The sequence below is a fragment of the Rhodnius prolixus genome, unplaced genomic scaffold (assembly GCF_049639745.1).
Source record: "Rhodnius prolixus isolate KJV_2025 unplaced genomic scaffold, Rpr scaffold_3, whole genome shotgun sequence".
NCBI lineage: Eukaryota > Metazoa > Arthropoda > Insecta > Hemiptera > Reduviidae > Rhodnius > Rhodnius prolixus.
In genome coordinates, this window is record NW_027411603.1 from 54,609,677 (window position 1) to 54,632,723 (window position 23,047).

The 23,047-nt window shown below is 33.4% G+C and overlaps 1 protein-coding gene across 6 annotated transcripts in view; it reads right to left on the reverse strand.

Annotated features, from left to right (window-relative positions):
* Positions 1-1,025: 1,025 nt before the first annotated feature.
* Positions 1,026-23,047, reverse strand: part of beta-Spec (spectrin beta chain) — a 52,329-nt gene continuing 30,307 nt past the window's right edge. Inside the window, exons 25-44 of one of the 6 annotated variants that reach the window (XM_074127083.1) lie at positions 22,072-22,272; positions 21,845-21,961; positions 20,800-21,000; positions 20,430-20,638; positions 20,099-20,303; positions 19,261-19,455; positions 18,976-19,155; positions 17,766-18,010; positions 17,064-17,202; positions 16,903-16,987; positions 16,697-16,788; positions 16,449-16,553; positions 16,223-16,344; positions 15,515-15,585; positions 11,377-11,568; positions 7,235-7,423; positions 5,113-5,203; positions 4,251-4,430; positions 3,485-3,670; positions 1,026-2,413 (exon numbers count right to left, since the gene is read on the reverse strand). In XM_074127083.1, coding sequence (XP_073983184.1) covers positions 2,410-2,413; positions 3,485-3,670; positions 4,251-4,430; positions 5,113-5,203; positions 7,235-7,423; positions 11,377-11,568; positions 15,515-15,585; positions 16,223-16,344; positions 16,449-16,553; positions 16,697-16,788; positions 16,903-16,987; positions 17,064-17,202; positions 17,766-18,010; positions 18,976-19,155; positions 19,261-19,455; positions 20,099-20,303; positions 20,430-20,638; positions 20,800-21,000; positions 21,845-21,961; positions 22,072-22,272 — 3,009 coding nt within the window. In that variant the 3' untranslated portion in view covers positions 1,026-2,409. Of the gene's footprint in view, positions 2,414-3,484; positions 3,671-4,250; positions 4,431-5,112; positions 5,204-7,234; positions 7,424-11,376; positions 11,572-13,787; positions 13,848-15,514; positions 15,586-16,222; positions 16,345-16,448; positions 16,554-16,696; positions 16,789-16,902; positions 16,988-17,063; positions 17,203-17,765; positions 18,011-18,975; positions 19,156-19,260; positions 19,456-20,098; positions 20,304-20,429; positions 20,639-20,799; positions 21,001-21,844; positions 21,962-22,071; positions 22,273-23,047 lie in introns of all 6 variants that reach the window. The other 5 variants (XM_074127082.1, XM_074127084.1, XM_074127085.1 and 2 more) reach the window with 5 other exon arrangements.

Consider the following 23,047-nt stretch of genomic DNA (forward strand, 5'->3'; position numbering starts at 1 on the left):
CGAGACTTTTAAAGTACAAATCTGTACAAAATTTCGATTCGAATGACACTTCATTCATGAAAATCGGTTCACGTGTCGATAATTTGAAACGATTGCTATACTTCCCCTTAACAAGTGTAAGAGCAGATCGTCGCTTTATTGTTAGGTAGGGGAGCCCTAACCCTATCATCCTACCAAATTTTATCAAAATCGGGCCAAGATTTACAGAGTAATTAGTAATAATAATTTTGGAGGGGGCCTTACATAAAGGGGGCTAACTCCTCTCCCATTCGATGTACAGGGCCGAGACCCCCAAAAGGCACATCTACATAAAATTCCGAATCGAACGACACCTCATTCATGAAAATCGGTTTGCGCGTTTAGGCGCTACGTTGTTTACAAAAAAGGTAACAACAACAAGAAGAAGAAGAAGAACAACAAGAACAAGAACAACAACAATTTTTGAAAAAGCCGTTTTTGCTCATTTTCAGCAACTTTTTTCTCGAAACCTATTAGATCTGGGTGGTTGCAAAAAAATTACAGTTATAAAGGATGGTTTGGAGTTAGATTTAAAGAAAATTTGGGAATTTTATCTTTTATAGAAAAAGAGAAAAAAATTGTCAAAGTTGGGTGTTTTTCAACGTTACACTTTTTCGTGCAGTTTTTGATGGTCAACCCTTATACAACTGTCCTACCGGACAGTTTTAATTCATGTATTTAATCTAAAAAAGAAGTATAGAAAAAATCGTCTAAGCCATTTTTGAGAAAAAGTCTGTTTAAAATACGTTCGGAAATGTGGTACTACTGTTGTGTTGCTTCTCTTTAATCTCGGAACTTAAGCAACAAATCTAAAAAGAGGGAGGAAATTAGTGTGAAATCATTGGACAAGGATAAAAAGTCTGCCACTTGATAAATAAATATATTTTTACTTTACTACCTCTAATTAATTTATGAATGCTTCGTGGCAATCAGAACGCCTTTTAGCTAAAATATTTTTAGATCTACTAGAAAATCAAATTAGAAAAGGATGGTAAAAAATAAACTAGTTCCATAAATAAAAAATTATATTTATTATTTAATAAGAAATAAAACAAATAATGTAAATTATTCACAGGACGAGGTGGCGTACAACAAATAATAAAATAAATCGTATATAAAATATAAATATGGTTTTCAAAGCAAATATACTTACTAATTGCGCTACAATAGCTCTTGCAGGTGACCAATTTTAAATTTTGGGCAAAAGCTTTTCTTAGGGGAGTACCCGTGCCCTGTATGTAATTTACCTTTCTTTTAAAGCAAGCAATTAAAACTTTTTCCTTTTTTTTTAAGATACAAGATTACATTGATTGGTAGCACAATTAAAAGAAAGCAACACATAAATTTACTCATTAAATACAATAAAGTGGAATCAACATAATATTCAACTGGATAAATAGCCAATGTTAAGAGAAAGAGGAAATTAATCTGCAGGGAGAGAAAGTGATCCCTTTAGGACCTCCCCCTAATTCTAGGATATTTCTTTTTGTACATATATATTTCAACGACTAATTTAGTGTTACCCTCAACTTTAAAAAAAGAAAAAAACGTCATAAGTTCACAATTTTTATAAAGATTTATCTTTTCATGTTTTTGAAACAGTCAAACTGTTTGTACACATTCAAATTTAATAAATATCCAATTTTAATTAATTTTTTTTTAAAAAACTATTTTATTCATATATTAGATTTTTTCGAAATTTCTTAAAAATTCCACTTAAAGTTATAATAACCACTCTCATAACTTTTTCTTCTTCTTATAATTCTTTGAATTTCTCTGTAATTTTAGTAATATTTAAAATTATTAAGAAGTAAAATTTCACAAATATTTTATCTAAAAAAACAAATGGAATTTTATATTTAACGTATAAAATTGTCAAATTTGTGTGAATTATTTGAGAAATATAAGTGGTACAGGTATGTGTTTGTGTGTGTATGCCATATTATTCTTAATGAGAATTAGTAAAATTTGTGCTGCAAATGCATACACGGTTGGCGCAAATTGTAAGTCATATATAACTATATATTATGATAGACAACAAACATATTCGCCCCACCGACACACAGACAAACATAGGAAATCCATCAAGATTGAGTGTTTATTCAAACCTTAACAAATAATTAAAACAAAATAAAACAAAACGAATGGCAGTACTCCTTCTTATTTAAAAATGCTAAAAATATTGCGAATCTCTCTCCCTATATATATAATTTTGTTTTTGTTTTTTAATATTCAATTAGATTAATATTTATTTAATTTTATATTTATATAGTATTTATTATTTATTTATAGAAGAAACTATCAGTTAATTTGTTTAAAACTTCGGTGGCCACTGTCCGTTTCATTTACTTATATAAATTTCTCTCTTTTAGAACTTTCATCGTCAACCATTTATCTGAAATATAAATCAATTATTATAATCAAATTGTAATAAAACAACAGAAACTTGTAAAAAAAATAATAGTAATTCAGAGGGAAGGGATTAGCTATGAGGTTAGCATACTGGACTCCCACGCGGAGGTCCCGGGTTCGAATCCAGCAGCTGACCCTTAGATTTTCTCTTCCTAGGAGCTTCTTACAGCTCACTGTCCGGTGATGGACAGTGTTGTCTGTAACGAGAGAACACTGTCCGGAGGCCGGCAGTGCACTGGAAAAAGCTCCGGGCGCTTAAAAAAAAGCTGAGGACATTCAAGTCAAATATTAGTTCCCAATTAAATATCCAAATGCGCTTTTCTTTCATCAAAACTTTATACTAAATTTAAAAAGGCAGTTTTGAAAATTAAGTTACTAACAAGATATTGAATTTTATAAAATATGTAACTGTGATTATTTTGTGTGTCAGTCGAAATGTTTAGCACTTCGTAATCGCACAACTAATAACACTAAATTATCATGAAGTCTAAGAAGCTAGGTAACTCTTTGTAAATTAAATTAAAAGTAGTTATTCTACATCATAGGAACACGTCAGCTTATAGTGCGAAGTCATGACATATGTCTGCCAGCTTCCAGGAATAGCTTCAAAACAATCATGAGCTATGGCATTCTACACAGGTGACAATAGAGCAAGAGGGATTTTAGATAAGGGCTTCGTCTCTCCGCAGACGATTAATAACAATAACTCAGGCCATGGTATGCGTTTTGCACCGATAAATTACCAACTTGAAAGATGCAAGTCTTCTGTTAATAGTTCCTTTGATTCATCCTCTTATTACAGACTTTTCCTGAATATGATTTATTTTTACCAAGGACGGTACTTTGAAAATTATGAAAAAATTAGATTGGGGAAGCGACGAGTTTTCGCCTCAAAATCAAAGAGATGGACCCTATATTGAAATTGATGGATGAAAGTGTAGAAACTGAAGATGATTTATAATTTGATCAATAAGATTCTAAGTAAACGTTTTTAATTTGTTAAAGGAAAAACTGTTCTAAGCTACTTTTTTATATTACGTTGGTATATACATACGTGTGCTTCAAAGTGAAAAATCCTCTCTTTTTGGGTTCGGAAGCTTTGTCTTGAACACCCGCTGGTAAAGTCTGTGCACGAGATGCTGGACCAGCGCCTTCGGTGGCAGAATTGAGAGCGCTCACCCAATTCCTCATATCATCATCATCTTTTGCCTGCATCAGATACTCCGATCCATTGGACAATCTAGAATCAACAACATATTACGAGTGTTTCATGTAAATTGATTTCTCTAAATTTTCTACATTCTTTTATAATACAACTTGACTAGCTTATTATTCTGTGCACAAAACTGTACATTGTTTTCAATGACTAACAACTTTAATAGGTCTTCCTGAACGGTAGTGGCATCGTAAGTTAGAAGGCTGTTTTTATTTTATCTTCGTTAAAAAGTTGTAAAAACGTATACATTAAACTTTTAAAAAAATTGTTTTTTAAGGAAAGATTGACGTCAAATATAAGAAGAGTTATATATAAGAGTTATGAGAAGTATTTTATGCATTATTAAACGGTTTGTGGGAAGCGCATTAATTTTTCTCATAATGTCAGACAAGTTATAAGAAATAAGGAGGAATTTTCTATCTTCTTCTGAATTAGGCTAAACAGCATATTCTGAGTTTTCTTAAATCCATAACATTAAATTTATGATATTAAAAGTAGCTTATTCGACGATCAATCAAAGAACTTATAGTTTTAGCTTCAGCTTTAATTTATACAATTTCTTTCATTTTGACAACTTATTTTTCCAAATTCAGTGCTTACTTACTTGATTTTGAAGACGTGCTTCTTTTTCGTATAATCCGTGGCCACATCCACAGTAGCTCCCCTGAGATCAATCGGCGATTCACCTTTGTAGTAAGTTTCAGGTGAGGATTTAGCAGCCTTGGCGTCCTTATATGCCAGAAGTTGGTGCCCGCGTGCCACAACGTACATTTCGTGCCAAGACCTAGAAACAACGATAACTTCCGTTAGTTTTTGGTACCAGAAAGTAATAATATTATTGAGCTATGAATTAAAAAGATGGCTAGATGATATATGTTGCAATAATAGTTCATCCAGACATTTCTAAAAGCCTACCGGATTCTACCAATACATGCGACGATACCTTGGATCAGCTATGCCTTAGACTATAGAAATAAAAATTGTTATCATTTTTATATTAGGTACAGGTAGATTCTCAACGCTGCTATCGATTTCGTTCTTAAACCAGGATTCCAATAGATAGGTGGTAACTGTAAATAAAACTTGTTTTGCAATGTTTTTGTGATTTTAACTTTTCTCTTGGGAAACGTTTTGGGATACAACCTCGGAGAATGATACATTTTGTCAGTATAAAGAGTTTGCAGTTTGAGAGTTCTGCACATGAAACGACGAGTCTAGAGAGAATGACGGTGTAATCGTCGGTGCCATATAGCACGTAAGAAGGTAGCTGGAACCGAGAAGTGAATAAGGATTGTATGGGTAACAGAGCGTTGTTGAGAAGGCTAACGAAGAGAAATTTACTCTTACCAACTAGTTTTTCTGTAATGAAAAACATCCCTTTTTGGTGTTTTAAGAAGTTTTTAATGCTTAAAAAATCAAATAAAACTTCGCTACGCTACTAGATGAAAATGAAATTAAATGCAGACCTGTTTGATGCTTTTTTCAGGGCTTCCCAAACATGTTTTCTTACTAGAATGCCCTCGATATGGCTCTCCGTACCCGAAGGGCTCGGTCTCTCTGAAAAACAAATTTTTAACAAATGAGAAATTATTAATATGACTAGGTACGGGAAAATAAACCCTTTTAAACCTGGAAAAAAAAGGTAGACAGATCAAATAAAGAAGAGGTACTTAGTGGCTGTACTTATAAGTTTCATAAATGAGTAATGACGACATGCCATGATGAGCAACACAAGCCAATCAATGAAATTAATCATGCAACATCCTGACTTTTTATTTTCACTTAAAAAGAAAGAAGTCGGGATACACACAAAGCGTACACTGCCAACATAATACTGAAGTGCTGCAAGGTTACTTTCACGCTATCTCTCTCTAGTTTTACCTTAGTTCTTAGTCATGACATTTCTTATCTATAATAATGTGACATTAATATTCCTGACAATTACATTTGTTGCAGTTCTTTGATATTTTTTTCCTATTTTATAGATAAACCAAATTCTTAAAAAAATAAAAAAGCGTTATAAAGAAAAACTCTCATTGGGTATATAAGGGAGACGTTTAGCCAAGCAGGTATCAATTATTTTAACATATTACCTGCTTAAAAAAATGAATTCTGTAAAAAAATTAAACTAGAAGTACGTGCAAGGCGATTACATATTCCAATCATCTTGGTCTTCTAGCACTAAGTTCATGCTGGAATCGGCAACTTTAACCTATATTAATTCTACGTATATTAATCCAGTTTCACCATCTAATGAGTACTTTAATGAGAAACATGCTCGTTCATTTTCTTGATTATTACCTAAGTCAAATCATTCTGTGTAACCAAATTTCATGCAGATCTATCATGAACCTTATGACAGAAATAATCAGCTTCTCTAAATCATTTTACATCAAATAGTAAAGTTTCTTTTGCTGCCTGGTAAAAAACATAAGGTGATCTAATTTTATAAATTGCAGTTTCCTCTGAAAGAACACATTGCGATGAGACTCCAGAATAAAAGGCATTTCTCGAGAGAACCTTCCTTCTAGATTATGACACCAACCATTAGTTTCGTGGAAAAAAGAAGTTGACTTTATTAAAGCGAAAGAGAGTCAAATCGATCAGAACGAAAGCAATCTAAATTTCTGTAATTATATTAGGGTTCTCTAAAAACCCTTTTAAACAATTTTCCAGTCTGAAAGGGCACAACTATGAGAAAAACTACTTAAGAAATCTGGCCTTCACAAAATATCTCAAGTGAGAGCAACACAATCAGATTATGATGCCGATTCTAAGAGTGAAAAAAGTTGGCAATAAGCAAGTGATGAATAAAAAAATATTACGAAAACATCAATATTTGATTAAATTTAAGGTCTACTCTGAAGTTTGTCAAATCTTTGAATAATTTATACTTAGACAAGTGTAGAGTAGAACGCTTCAGTTCAGGTACTGTATAGTGGAACGCCTTCAGGTATTGTAGAATTCGGCATACAAAATAGTTAAGTAGAGCGATGGCAAATGGTAAAACGTTCTCAAAATCTGGGTATTTATTTTTTGTAAACAAAACTGTATTCTATGCTAAACAGGAATTACAGCCTTTTAGGGGAAAGATAGATCGAAACTCGTAATGGATTTTAATATTTGTTGGCAAATTAAAGTAGATATAGGAACAAGGTTATCTATACGTAGAAAGTAGTAATGACATTATTAAAAGAACTAAGATTTAAATAGGCACAAGAACTAACTGATGCAATAAGAACGAACTGTGCAAGCTTAGAATATTAAAAAGGGACGTTTGATCGGATTAATATTTCTAAATCCCACATGTCCATTCACTTTGTTAAAATACTTACGAGCGTTATAGGTGTCTTTTTTTAAGCATTTGCTAAGACCATCACTACAATTCTTAAACTAGAAGTGATAAAGACAAACAAGCAGAAAAGATTCACTTCTAGGAGAATCAGCAATGGTTGTGTGGATCTTAAAAAAAAATTAATTAAATCTTGCAAGAAGTAACATTATTAAGATTAAATGAAATTATTTATGAACATTAAAAGTAATAACCTTACACGCGAAGTATTAACAACTGAATAAAGACTGTGTTACCTGCTGCAGCCGCTAAATTCTCCTCGTCATCGGATACAGCGCCTGGCCTGCTTCCAGTACTAGAGCTGCTGGATTTCTTCCATCTGAAACTTCTGAATGGCGATTTTGAACGTGATCTCTTCTTTCTTGGCGCTGAACTAGATCCCTCACCTGGAGATCTGGAATCTTGCCTGTGGCTGCCTGTCTGCGCTATAGTTACATACAACCATTCTCACACTCTCACATTCCATGTATAGCTAGACACTATTATTATCAGACTAAAGGCTTATTCTTCTAAACCTGCTCTCAATAACTAATTCTTACTCCCATAAAACTCCGAGTTTTCTAATTATTCCTTTAAAAAAAGTTATATCTGCAGTTAAGAAAAAGCACAGTGAAGACATGTGTGTTATAGTCTGCCATAGCCTCTAAGAAGGTTATAGTCGACATATCCGACATAGCTCGCTTCTTATTTCTGTTTACTTTCAGATTTTCCATTATCTCAGATTTTTACAGCGAATTTTACTTTAATGTACAAGTCGCCTATAAATAAAATTCTCTCATACAAAATAAGTTTTATTAAAAAAAACAAAGTCTAAGTCGAACTAACAATGGAGCAAACCTTCAATTAAAAATTTAAGCTATACTGATCGCAATTAAATAAAAATTTGCTCCTACTGTTCAGCAATGGTAAAAGAAAGAAAAGGGAACAGGATATTAAACTCTTAAATGGCCTAAATAGAATAATTTTTAATATTCCGATACAATGCAAAAATATAAAGAATTCGAAGAAATAAATTGCTCTATTTGCTATTATCAATCATTATCGTGTCAAACTCTTTAGTAACCTTGACAAATAAATGAAAAACACAATACAACGGATGTGCCACAAATATTAATGTCGGACTTCACAGATCCTGCTTCACAAAAAAAAAGCAGCGACCTTTAAAAAAGTCATTTATTATTAATTGCTTTAAAGTATTTTTGGTACGATTTATTGTTTTACAATATTTTAAAAAACTATAGCAATAGCGAAGCTCGGGATTATGGGGACCGGTACAAAAACATTTCGTTTGCGAAATTTTTATGTTCTTAGCATGTTGGAGGACTGAAATATTAGTTAACCAATAGGTATTTTTTTGTTTTCCGCAACAAATCAGACAGCCGTTAAAATTGGGCTCTTTCTTTTAAAGGACGAATTGGAGCATTATTCAGAAGTGTAGTAAAATTGTCGAACACAATAAACAGTCTCTAATTCTGCTACAAACTTACACATATTTTTATAAAATATTGAAATCTTCTTAACTTCCTGTTATATATATAAAAAAGACAAAACAGTTAAATATAAGATAAGGCTAAAAGATACAATGAATTTATAATAAATAAAGAAAACTAATAAATGAATAAATGCTTAAAAAGCAATGCAGTCTAAATGCGTTTCAGAAATACGAGTATGGGCGGCACTAGAATTGATTGAATGCCGTTTTCATGAATATTGTAAATATTCATATTAATAATATAATAATAAAAATTTTTTTACGAAGTACTAACCACCTACCACAAACGGTGTTGAAATATGAAATATATCATTGACTCAACATTATTGAACATGAAATAAAAAATATTTATTTATCCAAAATTGAGAAAAGGTTTCCAAAAACAATTGTAAAATATAAATAATAATAAAAAGTAAGCATTATTAACCAAAAAGATCTAACAACTAATAAAATATCTGATCTGAAGATTAATGGAAAAATCTGATTCTTATAAACTTGACATATCTTGAATAAACCGTGTTTGGGGGTTTCTGAAATCCTAAGAGAAATGTATTCAATTCCAGATACGTATCTGAACATTCAGGGCAAATTCGTGAAAAACTGAAGCTTCCTTGACTTGAGAGGGTACTCATTGTACTCTTAAAGATACATACCCACTTAAGGCATAGCGAAATACCGCAGTAATCAACAAAGCGAGGAGGTGAAAATAATCATAGCAAGGGTGGGTGAAACCTCAGGGCAGAGAAAAGCGAAAAATCAGATTAGCGACTCGGTAGATTTACTATGATATTACTCCAATAAGATCGAGAGGCTATTGGAGGATCGTAGGCCTCTTGTCACAGAGATTGAGTAAACATCCGCATTCCATTGACATACCTTGACAACCTTTTATCAAAAAGAGAACACGTCCTGATACCTGAATGTGTGGAAGACTGTGGAAGTTCAGCTGTTAACAGAAAAAAAACTCTTGCCTTTAAGCTTTACTCGGGTGACCCCTCTAATCTCTCGAGCATAATTAAATAGACAGAACAGGGGTGGTTCTCTAAATAAAGCTTATCACAACAGATATCAAGCCTCGCGTCATCGTAGACAGGTTGACCAACCTTAACGGATTTACCCTAAATTTAATAAATTTTTAGATTACAGAATTACGTTTAGAAAGCAGAAAACAGAAGGATTCATGTCTCTATAATTAGATTAAGCCAAAAGTTTCTTAAAATAATCTACCTCACTAACACATTATTGTGTAATAATAATCTACTACATTATTGTTACATTTTTTATGCTACATTGGAAAGCTTCAATTTTATCATGGGGGGGTTTCAACCTTTAGAACCCTTTAAGTGCACATATTTTGTGTAAAAACCTTACAGTAGGATAAAAAATGGCTTAAGAAATAGAAGTGTTGATCATTACGCACCACACATTGATGTTATTAAAGCCTTCCACATGAAAAACGTTGGTAGTGCCATCTTTAGTCAATAAAATGATTCAATTCCTCTTTCATTGCACAATTAAATACATTTCATATAATCTTTCTGTGTGAAATCACTAGTTGGTAAGAGAAAGTTAGAAAAAATTGTTTTTGCATGTTATAATGAAATCTCATGTAGGAATATTGAAGTAGGAGTTTAGTTACTGAGAGCGGAAAGAAGCTGGGAAAGCCGTAGCCTGCCACCAACCTCAGGATGCTGCAGTTTCAAGTGCAAGTAGTTAATTGAAGAAAGTCCATCACCGAGCGACAGCGTGCCACGTCCTTTGTTCTAGCCTTTCTCTCTACCCAATTAAAATCTACCTTTAGTCGTTTTAGATCATCTTTCTGATAAATAGATTACTGTTGTGCGAAAAGTTAAGAAGAACTCTGCTAGCGCTTATTAATCAAAATTATTTATTGCAAAAGGAGGGAAGATGCTTTCTTTTTTATTTTAGTAAGATGCTAGAATACTTGGTAATGCAGCTCTACTTTACTGTGTTGATCGCCACGATTAACTCAGTTCTAAAGAAAAGTGTCTTAATTTCCAACATACTATGGAATCAGAGCAGTATTTTATTCCGATTGACTGCTTCGCGCATTATGAAAAGAGAGGAAAATGGGACTAGAGGTTTTAGAAATAAATTTTTCGCGAGTTAATGTTTTCTGTAGTTTCGTTTGTAGATAATAAAACACGGACATTTAATTATTATAAAATGTTGAATAAATTCGAGAAATTATGATTATTAAAAATGATTAAGAGAAGTTACTCAAGAAACAGTTTGGAGAACTATTATATTACATATACATAAATATTCATTTAATTTTCAATACCTTGTTCATAACAACAACCTGACCCTCTAGCCGTAATTCGTTAAATAATAAACATTGGTGAAATGGTATATTTAACATTCCCTGAAAACACTAAGTTTACACGGTTCTGAGAATCTGCAACTTCAATCTAAAATGCCACATCAGAATCATTCTCAATTCCAATATTTACGAGAAATGAAGTTTGAGCTTTCAGAAGATAAGTTAATCTTAATCGCTTTTAAAAAAATCAGTGGTTAACTCATATTCAGGCTAGTGAGTCTCAACACCGTACACATCATCTCCTTAATCCATAATTACAACCGAATATGAGCTAGCGCTCGGGGACCACCCCTACAAAAAAAAAAAATCCATAATTACAAGAGATATAGAGTAAACAATCGAATAGAACCCTTAAGTTTCCGGATTATTGTTAATTAGGACCGTAATGATTACGGTAAGAGAAAGTCAAACTTAAAGAAAGTTAGGCTTTATGTGATTTCATCGATTCCACTATCCGCTCTTTTTCCATAGTATGTTGAATTCTTTATTACTTGAACTATTTGTAATAAATAACTTTCCTACTTTAATATACATTGATATACCTTCACTGGGATTATTCAAAGTTTGCTGTCTGATATGAGCTGGTTTTGGCGGAGGTGTGGAGGAAATGGTTCGTTGCAATTTCTCCTGTTCTAATCGTTCCCTCAGCGCAAAATCTGTAGGTGTTGGAGGAGGTGTCCTGATCTCGGTTATCACGTCTGATTCTTCGTATTCATCATCAACATCATGCATCGCTACTTTTTTTAACATGCAAGAAGTGTCCACATGCAAAATATAAAAAAAAATGTGCGCGAGCGTTTTTATATTAAATTTATATTCTCTAACTTCTATTTGGTATTCCTCTACTACTAAGTAATCAACATAACTAATTTAGCGCTCTAGATAAAAAGAAGAAAGAGTATTAAAAGCATGAGAGTTAAAATAGAAAGTCGGAAGAAAACTAATTTAATGAAAAAGTCCTGGAGAGTGGCAACATTTTATCTTATAATTTCGGAAAAACAAGGTCAATGGCTGAATCTGCCCCGAATCTTACTGTGCTCCCTCCCTACATCGAAGGTCTAATGGTAATCGTTAGGGTTCACTAGTTACATACATTATAGAGGCTTTTATAACGTTTAACCTTGTTTTGGAAAACTATAATGAAAGAGGCAATGTTTGCCACTACCCGTAATAATTAAACGGAATTTTAATTCCAATTTTATATCGATCTTCTATACTTACTATTATGTAAAAAATAAAACTAACTATTACAAATCATTTACAGGTACTACCCACTTAACGACCGAATTCGTTTCTATATCATCCATCACATAAGTAGACAAGGGTAGTTTACACATCTGCATTCCTTATTTCATTGAAGATTTTTTCTTTAAATTGAACGACAATAAATTAATTTCGTGACGGATAAGAAAAGAAATTAATTCCATGAAAAACAATTAGCCGTGCGATCCCCCGACAATTTGAGAATAAAAATTCGAAACGAGGTATAGCTACATTAAAATACCAACATTGCTTATACAAATAAGTAACGCCATCCATCTTGAAAGGGGCGTATTTAGAAAATATTGGAAACATATTGATTGTTAAAATGGCAGAATACACCGTCCAAAATTTGTTTGTCATGGAATTAATTTATTTTCTTATCCGCCACGAAATTGATTTATTGTTTATAGTATGTAAAGAATACGACTTTCACTAATAAAGCTTTAATCAATCGTACCCTTCACTAGCTAACTGAGGGGGCAAATTGTGTAACTATATCCAAAGGTTTATTCCAACAGAATCACTTGTTTGTGGTCATCTGTTCCGACAAAACTCCAACTAGATTGAAATTGGTTAATCACCTTTTCAGAAAACCAGTTCAACCATGAACAATCCGGACATCCGCGGCACATTTCTGGTCAGAGGAAAGTTCCGAATATTTGAAACATAATTTTTTTTTTTAATCAAAAGTCAACAAAACATTTACATATGTAAAAAAAAAAAAAGTACAAATACAAAACATAGTTCGCATAATCAAAATTAAAACATTGAGCGCATAGAAATTTATGAAAGCAGAAGTCGTAAATAATGCATTGGGAGAGACATCAAATTTAAAAAAAAAAATTAAGCAGTCCTTAAAGGAGTAGGTCGTTAAATGATTAGTACCAGAAAATTTAAAAACGAGACAAATACAGGACCTGTCACCGATACAGCAAACAATTACTAGACAAATTACAATATACAACATCCGTATTCAAAATAAAAATCCATGTAAACTTAAGGTGTTATAAAGTGAATTCAAGTAATTGATTTATATTTTAAACGTCGATAACATTATGAATTGTTTGAAGATTTTGTAAGCGCGCGCACACTCATGCACAGTCACACTTTTTGTTCACTAAAACTTACGCATTTTCTAAATTTTTTCCAGCAAATATGTGCATTTGTTGTTTCGACGGTTAAAGAAAGTTGCTGAATGAGATGTGAGAGAAATACTGTGTATATAATATACATACATATACAATAAAAAAAAAAACCACTTACCTCCACCAAAATAATTCCAAATCCATCACCTCAATATTTATGGTTATCAGCATAAGTCAGAAAAAAAAAACAAAATAAAACAATCTAGAAGCGGGCTCTGATTGCAGTAAGCTTGTGAGCTCATCACCAAAAAGCTCGGATTTTCTTTCCAAAATGCAGACGGGAAAAGAAATCACAATCGGCACTCCCATGCAGTGTCTAAGAGTGAAATACTAATCACCTAAAGTGGTGGATTCATTTAAACAAAACAAAAATTGTAATAAATATTTTACTAGTAATTTCTAAATCGATATTTTAGTATTTTTATCATTTTAACTCTAAATTTCATTTGAATTCATAATTATCGGATAAGTATTTATTTATTCTTAATATGATAACTGTTTCGAAAAATAAGAGGCGAGTCAGTGCAATACGTTTAAAAACTGACCTGTGGGTTTCTCTATAGGCGTGATAGAGAGCTGGGTCGGAGGTGACTTGCGCACTGAGGCTTGAAACACAATAGAAGACAATACGCATACATTTAGAAGACAAAGTAAAGGTAAAAAAAAAAAGATGAAGGATATCCAATAAAACACAATTCTAGTAAATCAGTAACAAAAAACGCAATAAACCAACCAACCAACCACAACTCACCGACTAAATTTTGAACGCATTCCATCAAAAAGAAAAAGAGAGATGGATTCTTGCTTAACAAGGTACCTTTTTAACTTCGCAGCGCAAAAATTTGTTCATTAATCAACAACGGCACTTTGTATGGCCCTGGAGAGTAGCAGAATTGCTATTTCTTAGAAACCACACTCCTTCCCGAATTAAGAATAAGAAAATAAGCTAACAAACATCAATAACGCTACTTTCTGGAAGCACTCGCTGAGAATCAATCAAGAAACATAAAAACATGTTTTTTTTAATAAAATGCTCGCGTCCTTGGCCATTCGGTGAAGCGCGTTCCAATAAAAGAAAAACTACTGTTTTATTCTGTTTTTCGAGTTAGATTATAGCTCTAATTACGAGCGCGTTAATTGATAAAGACGATCATCGTCCGTCCTTCCGTGGCACCCACCACCACCAACTGACTTTGACAGATTGCCGGGAATGGGAACAACATGACGCCCACCCCACACCTTTCCAAAGATAATCTACAGTATTGAATGAGCATTTCTAATGATAGCTGAAAGAGTTCTCTGTTAGGCTCTAAGCTGAACTCACACGACACGTTCAAACGGGGTAGACAATAAAGTATGCCTTATCGTTTTCAACAATTCATACGCGACTTGAGATTCGTTGGAAAAAGAGATAAATCGAACTCGAGCACCTCTCTGCTATTAAAAGCAGGTACAGGGTCCATTAAAAAGACCGCCAGCCGAGGACCAAAATTGCAGCATACTCCACTTTCGGAGTTGGACGAATATAAAGGTAATCACCGTACTAACAATAGTGCACTTTTATGGAGATAAGCGATGATTCCCATCTTGTGATGCTTGCCAACAGCGCTTTTTTGGGTGTTACTCATTAAAAATTAAAAACACTGCTTGCTTTGAGCGTTGCATGATCAGCAAAATTTGTTTTTTACTTTTCTGGCTAAAGTAAAACATTTAGTTTTTATTTATGCATGACGAAGTGTGCTCGCCTTATGTCAAGCCATTTCCCAATAATTTGGTAAATTTGATAAATTTGGCAAATCACAAACAGGTCAGCTTAGTAAACCAAACAAAACAAAAATCAAAACAAAGTATCATGCATGTTTCTGTTAATGCAAATAAATTAGTTTCAAAATAATTTACTGTTCTTGATTTCCATTTAGTAATAGTTGTAAGTGGATTAAACTTTTAATAACAATAAATTTAAGAATATATAGGGGCTCATGCTGTACATAATGATGATAATAATGTAGAGGGCCACAATGTGCATGACAATGTAAGTTTATGGCCAAGGTGTGTACCAACTGATAACAATTATGTTCGGTAGATGACCAAATTTACATAAATATTAGAAAGAATACCACACAGCAGTAGAGTAAATAGTGACATGTAGAGTCGGAGGTTAGTGACACAGAAATATACATTATAATATGTATAAAATATTTTTTTTTAAACTACATATTTATCTGTAGCAAAAAATTAATATGTCTAAAGTAAAGAAGAACTTGGTACTTACCTTTACGCGGTTCAGGCTCGGAAGTTCCGGCGCCATTTTGAGGTGCACTTTCTCCATCAACACCGTCTACCCTGTTATGTCAACAAAATATTCGGTTTAAAATTTCATTTTTAATATAAATATTTACAGAAGTGTTGAATTTTTTTTTTAATGAAAAAATAAAAATAAGGCCCCTGTGGGAATAGTACCGGAACTGGGAACGTTTTACTTTTATAGTGCACCCAGGACTGTAACAGAACAGTCAGTTTTGTCCGCAGACATTGCGCAAGCAGATCTAAAACGAAATATTATGATAGAATCTTCTGATCGAGCTAGAGTGATCACCTGCACTCTCACACATACTCATACGGACAGAGCGAAATTAGTTTCTGAAATTGTTTTTGACTCAAGGACCAGAAGTGCCTTCAATCGAATTAGGCCGAGTAAAGTTAAAAACTCATAACAAAAATTTAATGGACACTTAGATTTTTTAAGAGACATCTTTACTGAATAGTGTTTCTGAAATGCACACTTTTTACATGTTATACGTCAAAGGGATAAAATACAGGTTTCATAGGACATACTGCTTGAAATTTACGATACCAGGGTTTTGATAGAAACGAGAAATCTGAAGAAGTTAATAAGACTTGAAATAAGTTTAATTGCAAAAAGTTCGACTTAGGACGTTTTAATAGATACACCAGAATAAGGAAATTCACGAAAAGAAACCTTTCAGCAACGGCTACTTGCTGAGGTGAGGAAGGTGGAGTTGCCTGCTTCTTAGCCAGCTCTTCTTGTCGTTTCCGTTCCTCCTCCTCTTCTTCTCGCCTCTTCAGTTCTTTCAACTCAAACTGTAACATTTACTACTGTCAATATATATATCCTATCTATTCGTGTATTTATATCTATGACAATGACATATTATATAGAAAGTTTCAATTTTTATTTTACTTACCGTGGTTAACCTTTCGAGCGCAGAAAATCGTTCCTCTTGAGCAGTTGCCGACTTTTCAAATGATTCATGTTTCTTAATTAAGTTTTCCACTTCGTCAATGGTATGCTGTAATTAAACAGGATGGTTCATTATAACTTCGCAAAAAACAAAATGAAAACGCAATTTATCTATGATCCACTATTTTAGAACCTACCCCTTAACTAATCTGTGCGTACAAAAAAATAATAAAATAAATAAAATAAACTTACCCCTAATTCCGTGCTCATCAAGTACGGTTCTTGAGCTATAAGCCATGCCTCAGCTACTGCTGCATCTCTCGCGAACTGGTATACTTCTAGGACTATTTCATTTGAAAGCAAAGAAACATAGATTTTAGTACAAACATGGGAGGGTGGGGGGGGACAAAACAAAACAAGGCACTAAGTGAATGAAAACAAAATGATTTAGTTCTTACTCAGCTGAAGATTCTCCCACCTCTCCTCCCATCTGTGTAGTAATGAATTCCTTTGATTATTTAGCGAAAGCAGTTTTTCTTTAATCTAAAACCAGAAAACGAAAGGATTAAAACAAGTAAATATGAAAACTATCACTTTTCCAATATATATTTAATATCACCTCATTAGAAGCATAGTGATTTCTAGAAAGCAACTCTTTGCCGAGTGTTATACAAGAAGTAAAATTGTCTTCTCTAGTGTCAATTTCTGCCTTTAGACTTTGATGGTTATTCATCAACAATTCCACACCACTGACGTCCCTAAAGAAAAGGCGAAAAATTTAGTTCAAAACGAGTTTTTATTAATATGAAGTTTTTTTAAGAAAGAAGAATCTTATTTCAATTAGCAGGAATCCATTGTTAACTTGAAATAATCTGGTGCGCACACTCACATAACTTTTTCTTAAACGCTATTTACGTAATTGAGTTTTCTTGTAAATTAAAAAAAAAGATGTATATTTTTTCCGATTAAATATTTCATCTCTGAGTAAATAAGATATTAATTTAGTAGTAGTAAATTAGAGGCAGTGAAAACAAAAGTTACCATCACATGCCAGATGGAAACCAGGTAATTATAGAATTCCCTGTGAACAATTTCACGATTAACGACTGAGAAGCTTATTCTGTAAGAACTTTTTTATCAATTATGAACTTCCAAAACTAGGATCTTCGGTTGAAACTATGTCCGAGTTGATGAACATTCCTCTCTGTTCAATTAGAGTTTCTTCAGAGTAGTTGTTAGTTCATCTGTTTACTGGCAACACACTGTCATAACTGACAAGTGACTGATTAGCAAGTAAAAATACCAATAGAAATTCAGTTACCTTGGTTTTTCAGTGGTATTCATTTGCCTGATTACGTCGTCCATCCATAAGATTAACGTGCGAACCATGTTGAAGAACTTGAACAGATCTCCGGTGTCGGCGAGTTTGGCTCGCCTTGCGTCGCACATAGCCTGTAATGCTGCCCAAGCACTCACCACCTCACTTTCGCGGTTCGTTATTTCCTTAGCCTTGTCTCCGGCATAACTTGCTTGCAATTTAGACGACTCGTCAGATATTGCCTGTACCTATTTAGAAATTAATATGCAAATATATTGTCCTATTTTTTTAACTCAGAATCCCTATCTTAATCAACAATATAAAAATGAAATAGTAGAAGGGCTAGTCTTAAGGGAAAACCGAAGATGTTGATTCAGCTAGGAGGTCCTTTTTTAAGAATATTTGCAAACTTCAGGACACAAATTTGGATAAAAAACAGGCTTATTAGACCAATGAGATTGGCTTGCACTAAATTACTACATTTCACTGGTGGAAACTTGTATTTATGATTTTTGACAGCGTCTAAATATCTGCTGCTGCTAAAACACTGTCTCTTGGAGTACTGCAGGGCTCTTCAATTGAACTTTGCCTATTTCAAAGTAAAAATCTTTTACCAATAGTTCAAATAAAATATTTAATCATAAACTGGATTCAATCCGTTTAAAAATTTGTCAGGTCAGGCTTTAAATTAGAAAAAAAATGGATTTTACGCAATGGCCAGACACACGTTTTTACAAAAACGTTTTTATTGTGCTGTGTTTGGAGCATCATTGAAAAAGTTTCTCTGTCCTTCGCGCAACATCCATCCTTCTTTTGATTTTCATTGAACACTTTTTTTATTTTTACAAGTAAAATATGGTCAAGTTTTTATGTCTTTTAAATTTACTTATTCTTCATTACTATATTTGATATATTAGATTGTTTTAATTCACACAACTGTACGCTATAACTCATGAAAATCACATCTTCACCAAGTGAGTGGTTGGAAGTTAATTTTCCTGTTTAAAAAACTTTTGACTTCTATCTATGAAATCTATCTCGTAACAAGGAAAACAAAAAGTAGAATTTGAGTTTTATTTTAGCCCTGATCTAACCAGCAGCTTCTATAAAATTATTCTTTTCAAAGTAATAGCTTTCAAGTATTGTACTTTCTCCTAGAGAAAGAAAGTAAAAAATTCTAACCGTTTCCCTTTTTAATTAATAAGATTGATACCTGGGACTGCAATGTTTGTAGATCTTGTATAAAGTTCTGATGTTTTCTCTGGAGTGTAGAAACACTGCCAGCATCTCTGCCAAGTTCATCGGACATTGCATGCTGTTTTTCATAAATACGTCCCAAAACATCCTTGCAGTCGTGGAAAAATTTATGCAATTCTCTAGATGCCTCCAACATCTGAAAAATAAATGAAAAGAATTAAGAAATAAAAAAGATTTATTTTCCCTAAATTTCAGGGCAAAATAATCAAAGAACTGAGAACAGAATTTGAAATAAAATTACTTGTGTCCTGGTGGAGATGAGTTCAAGTAAATCTTGCCAGGCTTCGATCAAGCCATCCTTCCATTCTGCAATTGTGGCCGAATCACTATGCCCTTGGGCTATTAGTCCATCCGCAATGCCATTTACAGCTTGGACACGTTCCGCACCTGTAGCTTCAGTATCTCGAGCAAACTCTTTGAATCTTTCCCATAGCAGCTAAACACAAGAATTGAATTAATTAGTTTCTCGTCTCGATGCTGCAGGAAAAAGTGAAAAAATTAGTTCGCATAAGAGGTACAACCCGCGTTCCGAAAATACCATAAATCAGCAACAAAAAGCAATAACTTTTTTTTTTAATAAAGTCGCTTCAAGAACTGCAGCTTGATGCCCGATTGGAATACAATCCTAAGCGAAATTCCTTTAAGTTACCAAAAGCCAAAATTTCTAAATCTGCCGATTTAGTTTTCTTGCCGATGTGACTACGTCTTCAAGGTGAAAATAATTCAGTACCAACGAAAAAATTGTTATTCGATATAAAAGACTAATTGCTTAGTTTTTATTTATCTTTTGTTGATTGAGACATTATAGAATACATGGAGGTCCCGCGCCTAAAGCGATCAAGAAATACTGCATCAAGAAACATTAACAAGAATGGCTAAAAAAAAGTCATAGAATAAGAGAGCAACCCAATTTATAACTTCATGGTGATGAAGTAGGAACATCTCGTCGCTTGCGTATTTTATAAAGCAGCGATCAAATGAACAGCTTGGTAAAATGACATTAAGCAAAGTAATCTCAGGTTTAGTTTTAAAAATAAAATTAATATGTACATTCAAAACTGTTTTACAAATTTGTTTACCGTGACATGATCGTAGTCCTGTCCGAGTTCGTGTGAACCAGCTACCACTTCTCTTTCGGCTATCCATTGTTCTAGGTCATCCACCTCTCTGTTCAGCATGAACAACTGTAACGCTTCATCAAGCTTAGCACGCCTCTCGCCTGCCAAATCCTTCAGTCCAGCGTACAGCTTATCAACTTGTGACTGTTTGACACCAATTTGATCACTAGAAAAATGAAACAAAGTTGTAAATTATAAAACGAAATATGCAATTCAAGTAAAGAGAATGAGTTATACTCTGAAATTTAGATCAAAGCTTGGGCCTGTATTACTTTTCAGTATACGATCTGACCTGAGAGGATTGTTTTCAGCGGCGAGGGCTCTTGCAGTTTCTCCCAGCTGCCTTATGGTGTTCGCATAATCATCGACAGCGTGTTCCAGGCATTCATGTTTCTTCATTAGGTTCTGCGCTGAGATTTCATCCTTGCCTCTATCTTCCACCATCATGTACAATTCTTGTTCAGACATCCAACTTTCAGCCTCATTAGCATCGAACAGGTACTGCATTCAAATTACAAATTAAGACATCGATTTAATGAAACAAAGTCCACGTTTCCATTCGTTTAATTAAATGATAAATGATTCTTTTAATTTATTATGTGACTCTTATACTTTAACATTCAAAATGCTCTGTAACATAACAAATTAAATAAATTATTCACCTGTTGTGCTTTTTCTGAATGTAAAAGTTGGTGTTTCCTGTTGGCAACGGCATCCTTAAGGTGTTGCCACCTGTCCAACAGTTCGTCCATCAACTTTCTGAACTGAGGGGCCTCCTCGTGTCCTTCTTCCACTAATTTCTCTCCATTTCTGAGAACTGCGTGAAGTCTCGGCTCATGGTTGTCGATCTCAGTGCTTAAAGACTGAAAACCAGCATATTAACTTTTTAAAATCTGTGTATTTAATTATGTATACGTAAAGACCAGTTAAATAGTTAATAAAAGGATAAAGTCCTTTAGGAAATGGAACTAGCTGGTCTAAGTTCTCGTAAGATGTCAGATAAAAGAGGTTGGTTGGACCCATAAACATAATTTTTTTTAAGAAAGACAAACAGGCGGTATATGTTTGCATAATAACATACTATATACAATATTTGTAATTATATATGCTTATACTTCATACATACACATATATAATACATAAAAAGTGCATGTATATAAAGTAAATGTATTATTATTTGACTCGTTACAATATATACATATATTTTTTAAATATTAATTAATCTAATACTTCTATAATGAATTTCGGTAAAATGAAACCGAACTGGGCAATCGAAATAATTTTATATATTCGAACTAGCAGTTGGATATAGAAAATGCCCCAGGTAAATCGGGCGTTCAATCAGCTTTTCAAAGAAAAATAGATCCAACAGAATTCAGAGAATCTAGAATGATGGCCTTCAAAAAGATTTTTTTTTTTTACTAAAGAAATTATTAAGTTATTAAAAAAAAAAATAGGCGAATTACATCAGAAAATCTGAGAGATAATTTGAAGTTCCATCTTGAGAACTCTGCAGGTTAGACTGCGGTACTTTCTCTTTAAATGGTTGAAAGGTGAGCTGCATGCCACAAACCATCATATTTAATATTAAGATTGATGAGCGTCTTTGTCAGAATTAATTGAAAATCACATGATAATTAAATAAATAAAGGATGGAGCGCTGTTGCAAACATGTGTAAATGCGTTACAGTATGGAGAAAAGAATACCTGATTTTTTTTCTTCAATGTGTGCACGTTGAACAAACTGTTTCCAAAGTCGGTGGAAGTAGCCAGAGGCATCTTTTCTGCTATCCACAGTTTTTCATCTTCCACGTCCCTTCGGAACTAAATGAATCAATGAAAAAATTTCTCTTCACATTTATACAGTAATCAATTTTACTGCAAAACATGTTAAGTTTATATTAAAATAAATAAAAATTAGAAGATTGGCTTGCCTGGAACGCTTCCTTATTTTTTTCTAACTGTCGCTGCCTATGCAACAGGGGTTCCTTTAGTTTCTGGAATCTTTCTTCTACAGCGACCTTCTTCTGTTTAATTTCGCCCATCTTCTCCGGCACGGTTCTTTCGAGGTAATTGGCTTGGGTTTCTAGTTCCGTCACTTGTCTGGCTTTGACGGCCATCTGTGTTTCAATCATCTGCCGAAGTATTTATAATTGTTAATCTATTTTTGAAGGTACCAACAGTTGAGCTGAATCAGAACTTGTTCAAAACAAAATTAAAGAAAAACTCAACAAAATAAAAATGTTTGTAAAAAGGTGAGCAGAATATGTGAATGATTTCATACTTGGATCAATTGGCCTAACTAAAAACCGTTCTTACACTGAACTAACGAGAAGAATTTCACGGACTGACATACCTTGACTGGTTCAATTCATTTCAATCTGACTTCAGTATTTTTTCAACCTTGCGCGAGAATTCCCACACAAGTTTATTTATCGTTCCAGTGCACCCATACTGCTACTACTAACAGAAGGAAGAAGGGGATACAATTAGCATGGCTGACTGAAGAAAAGCGTTCACTGCAACACTTTCTGTGATATAAAAGTGCCAGGCGCCAATATTTTGTATTTTATTTTTTTCACATTCCTTTTTCTTTTGCTGCTTCATTACTTTTTAATTAAATTTTTTGAACAAAAATCAAAACGCAGAAATACGTTGGAAGTCTTACGAATTTTGTAACTGAACTGTGAAATCTCAAACCGAAACATGAGAAAGTTCAAAATTGATATACTGATTTGACCTGCACTCAAAAGCCCATGAAAGCGAGGTTAATGTAAAACCCTGAGTGGTTGCCTGGAGCATATTAGGCAAAGGAATAGAAATAAAAGGAACCAATCTCAAGAAATACAGTGCTAATCACAAAGTTGAATTGAGAATGGGCAAAACTATGATATAAAACAGTGATGTGAC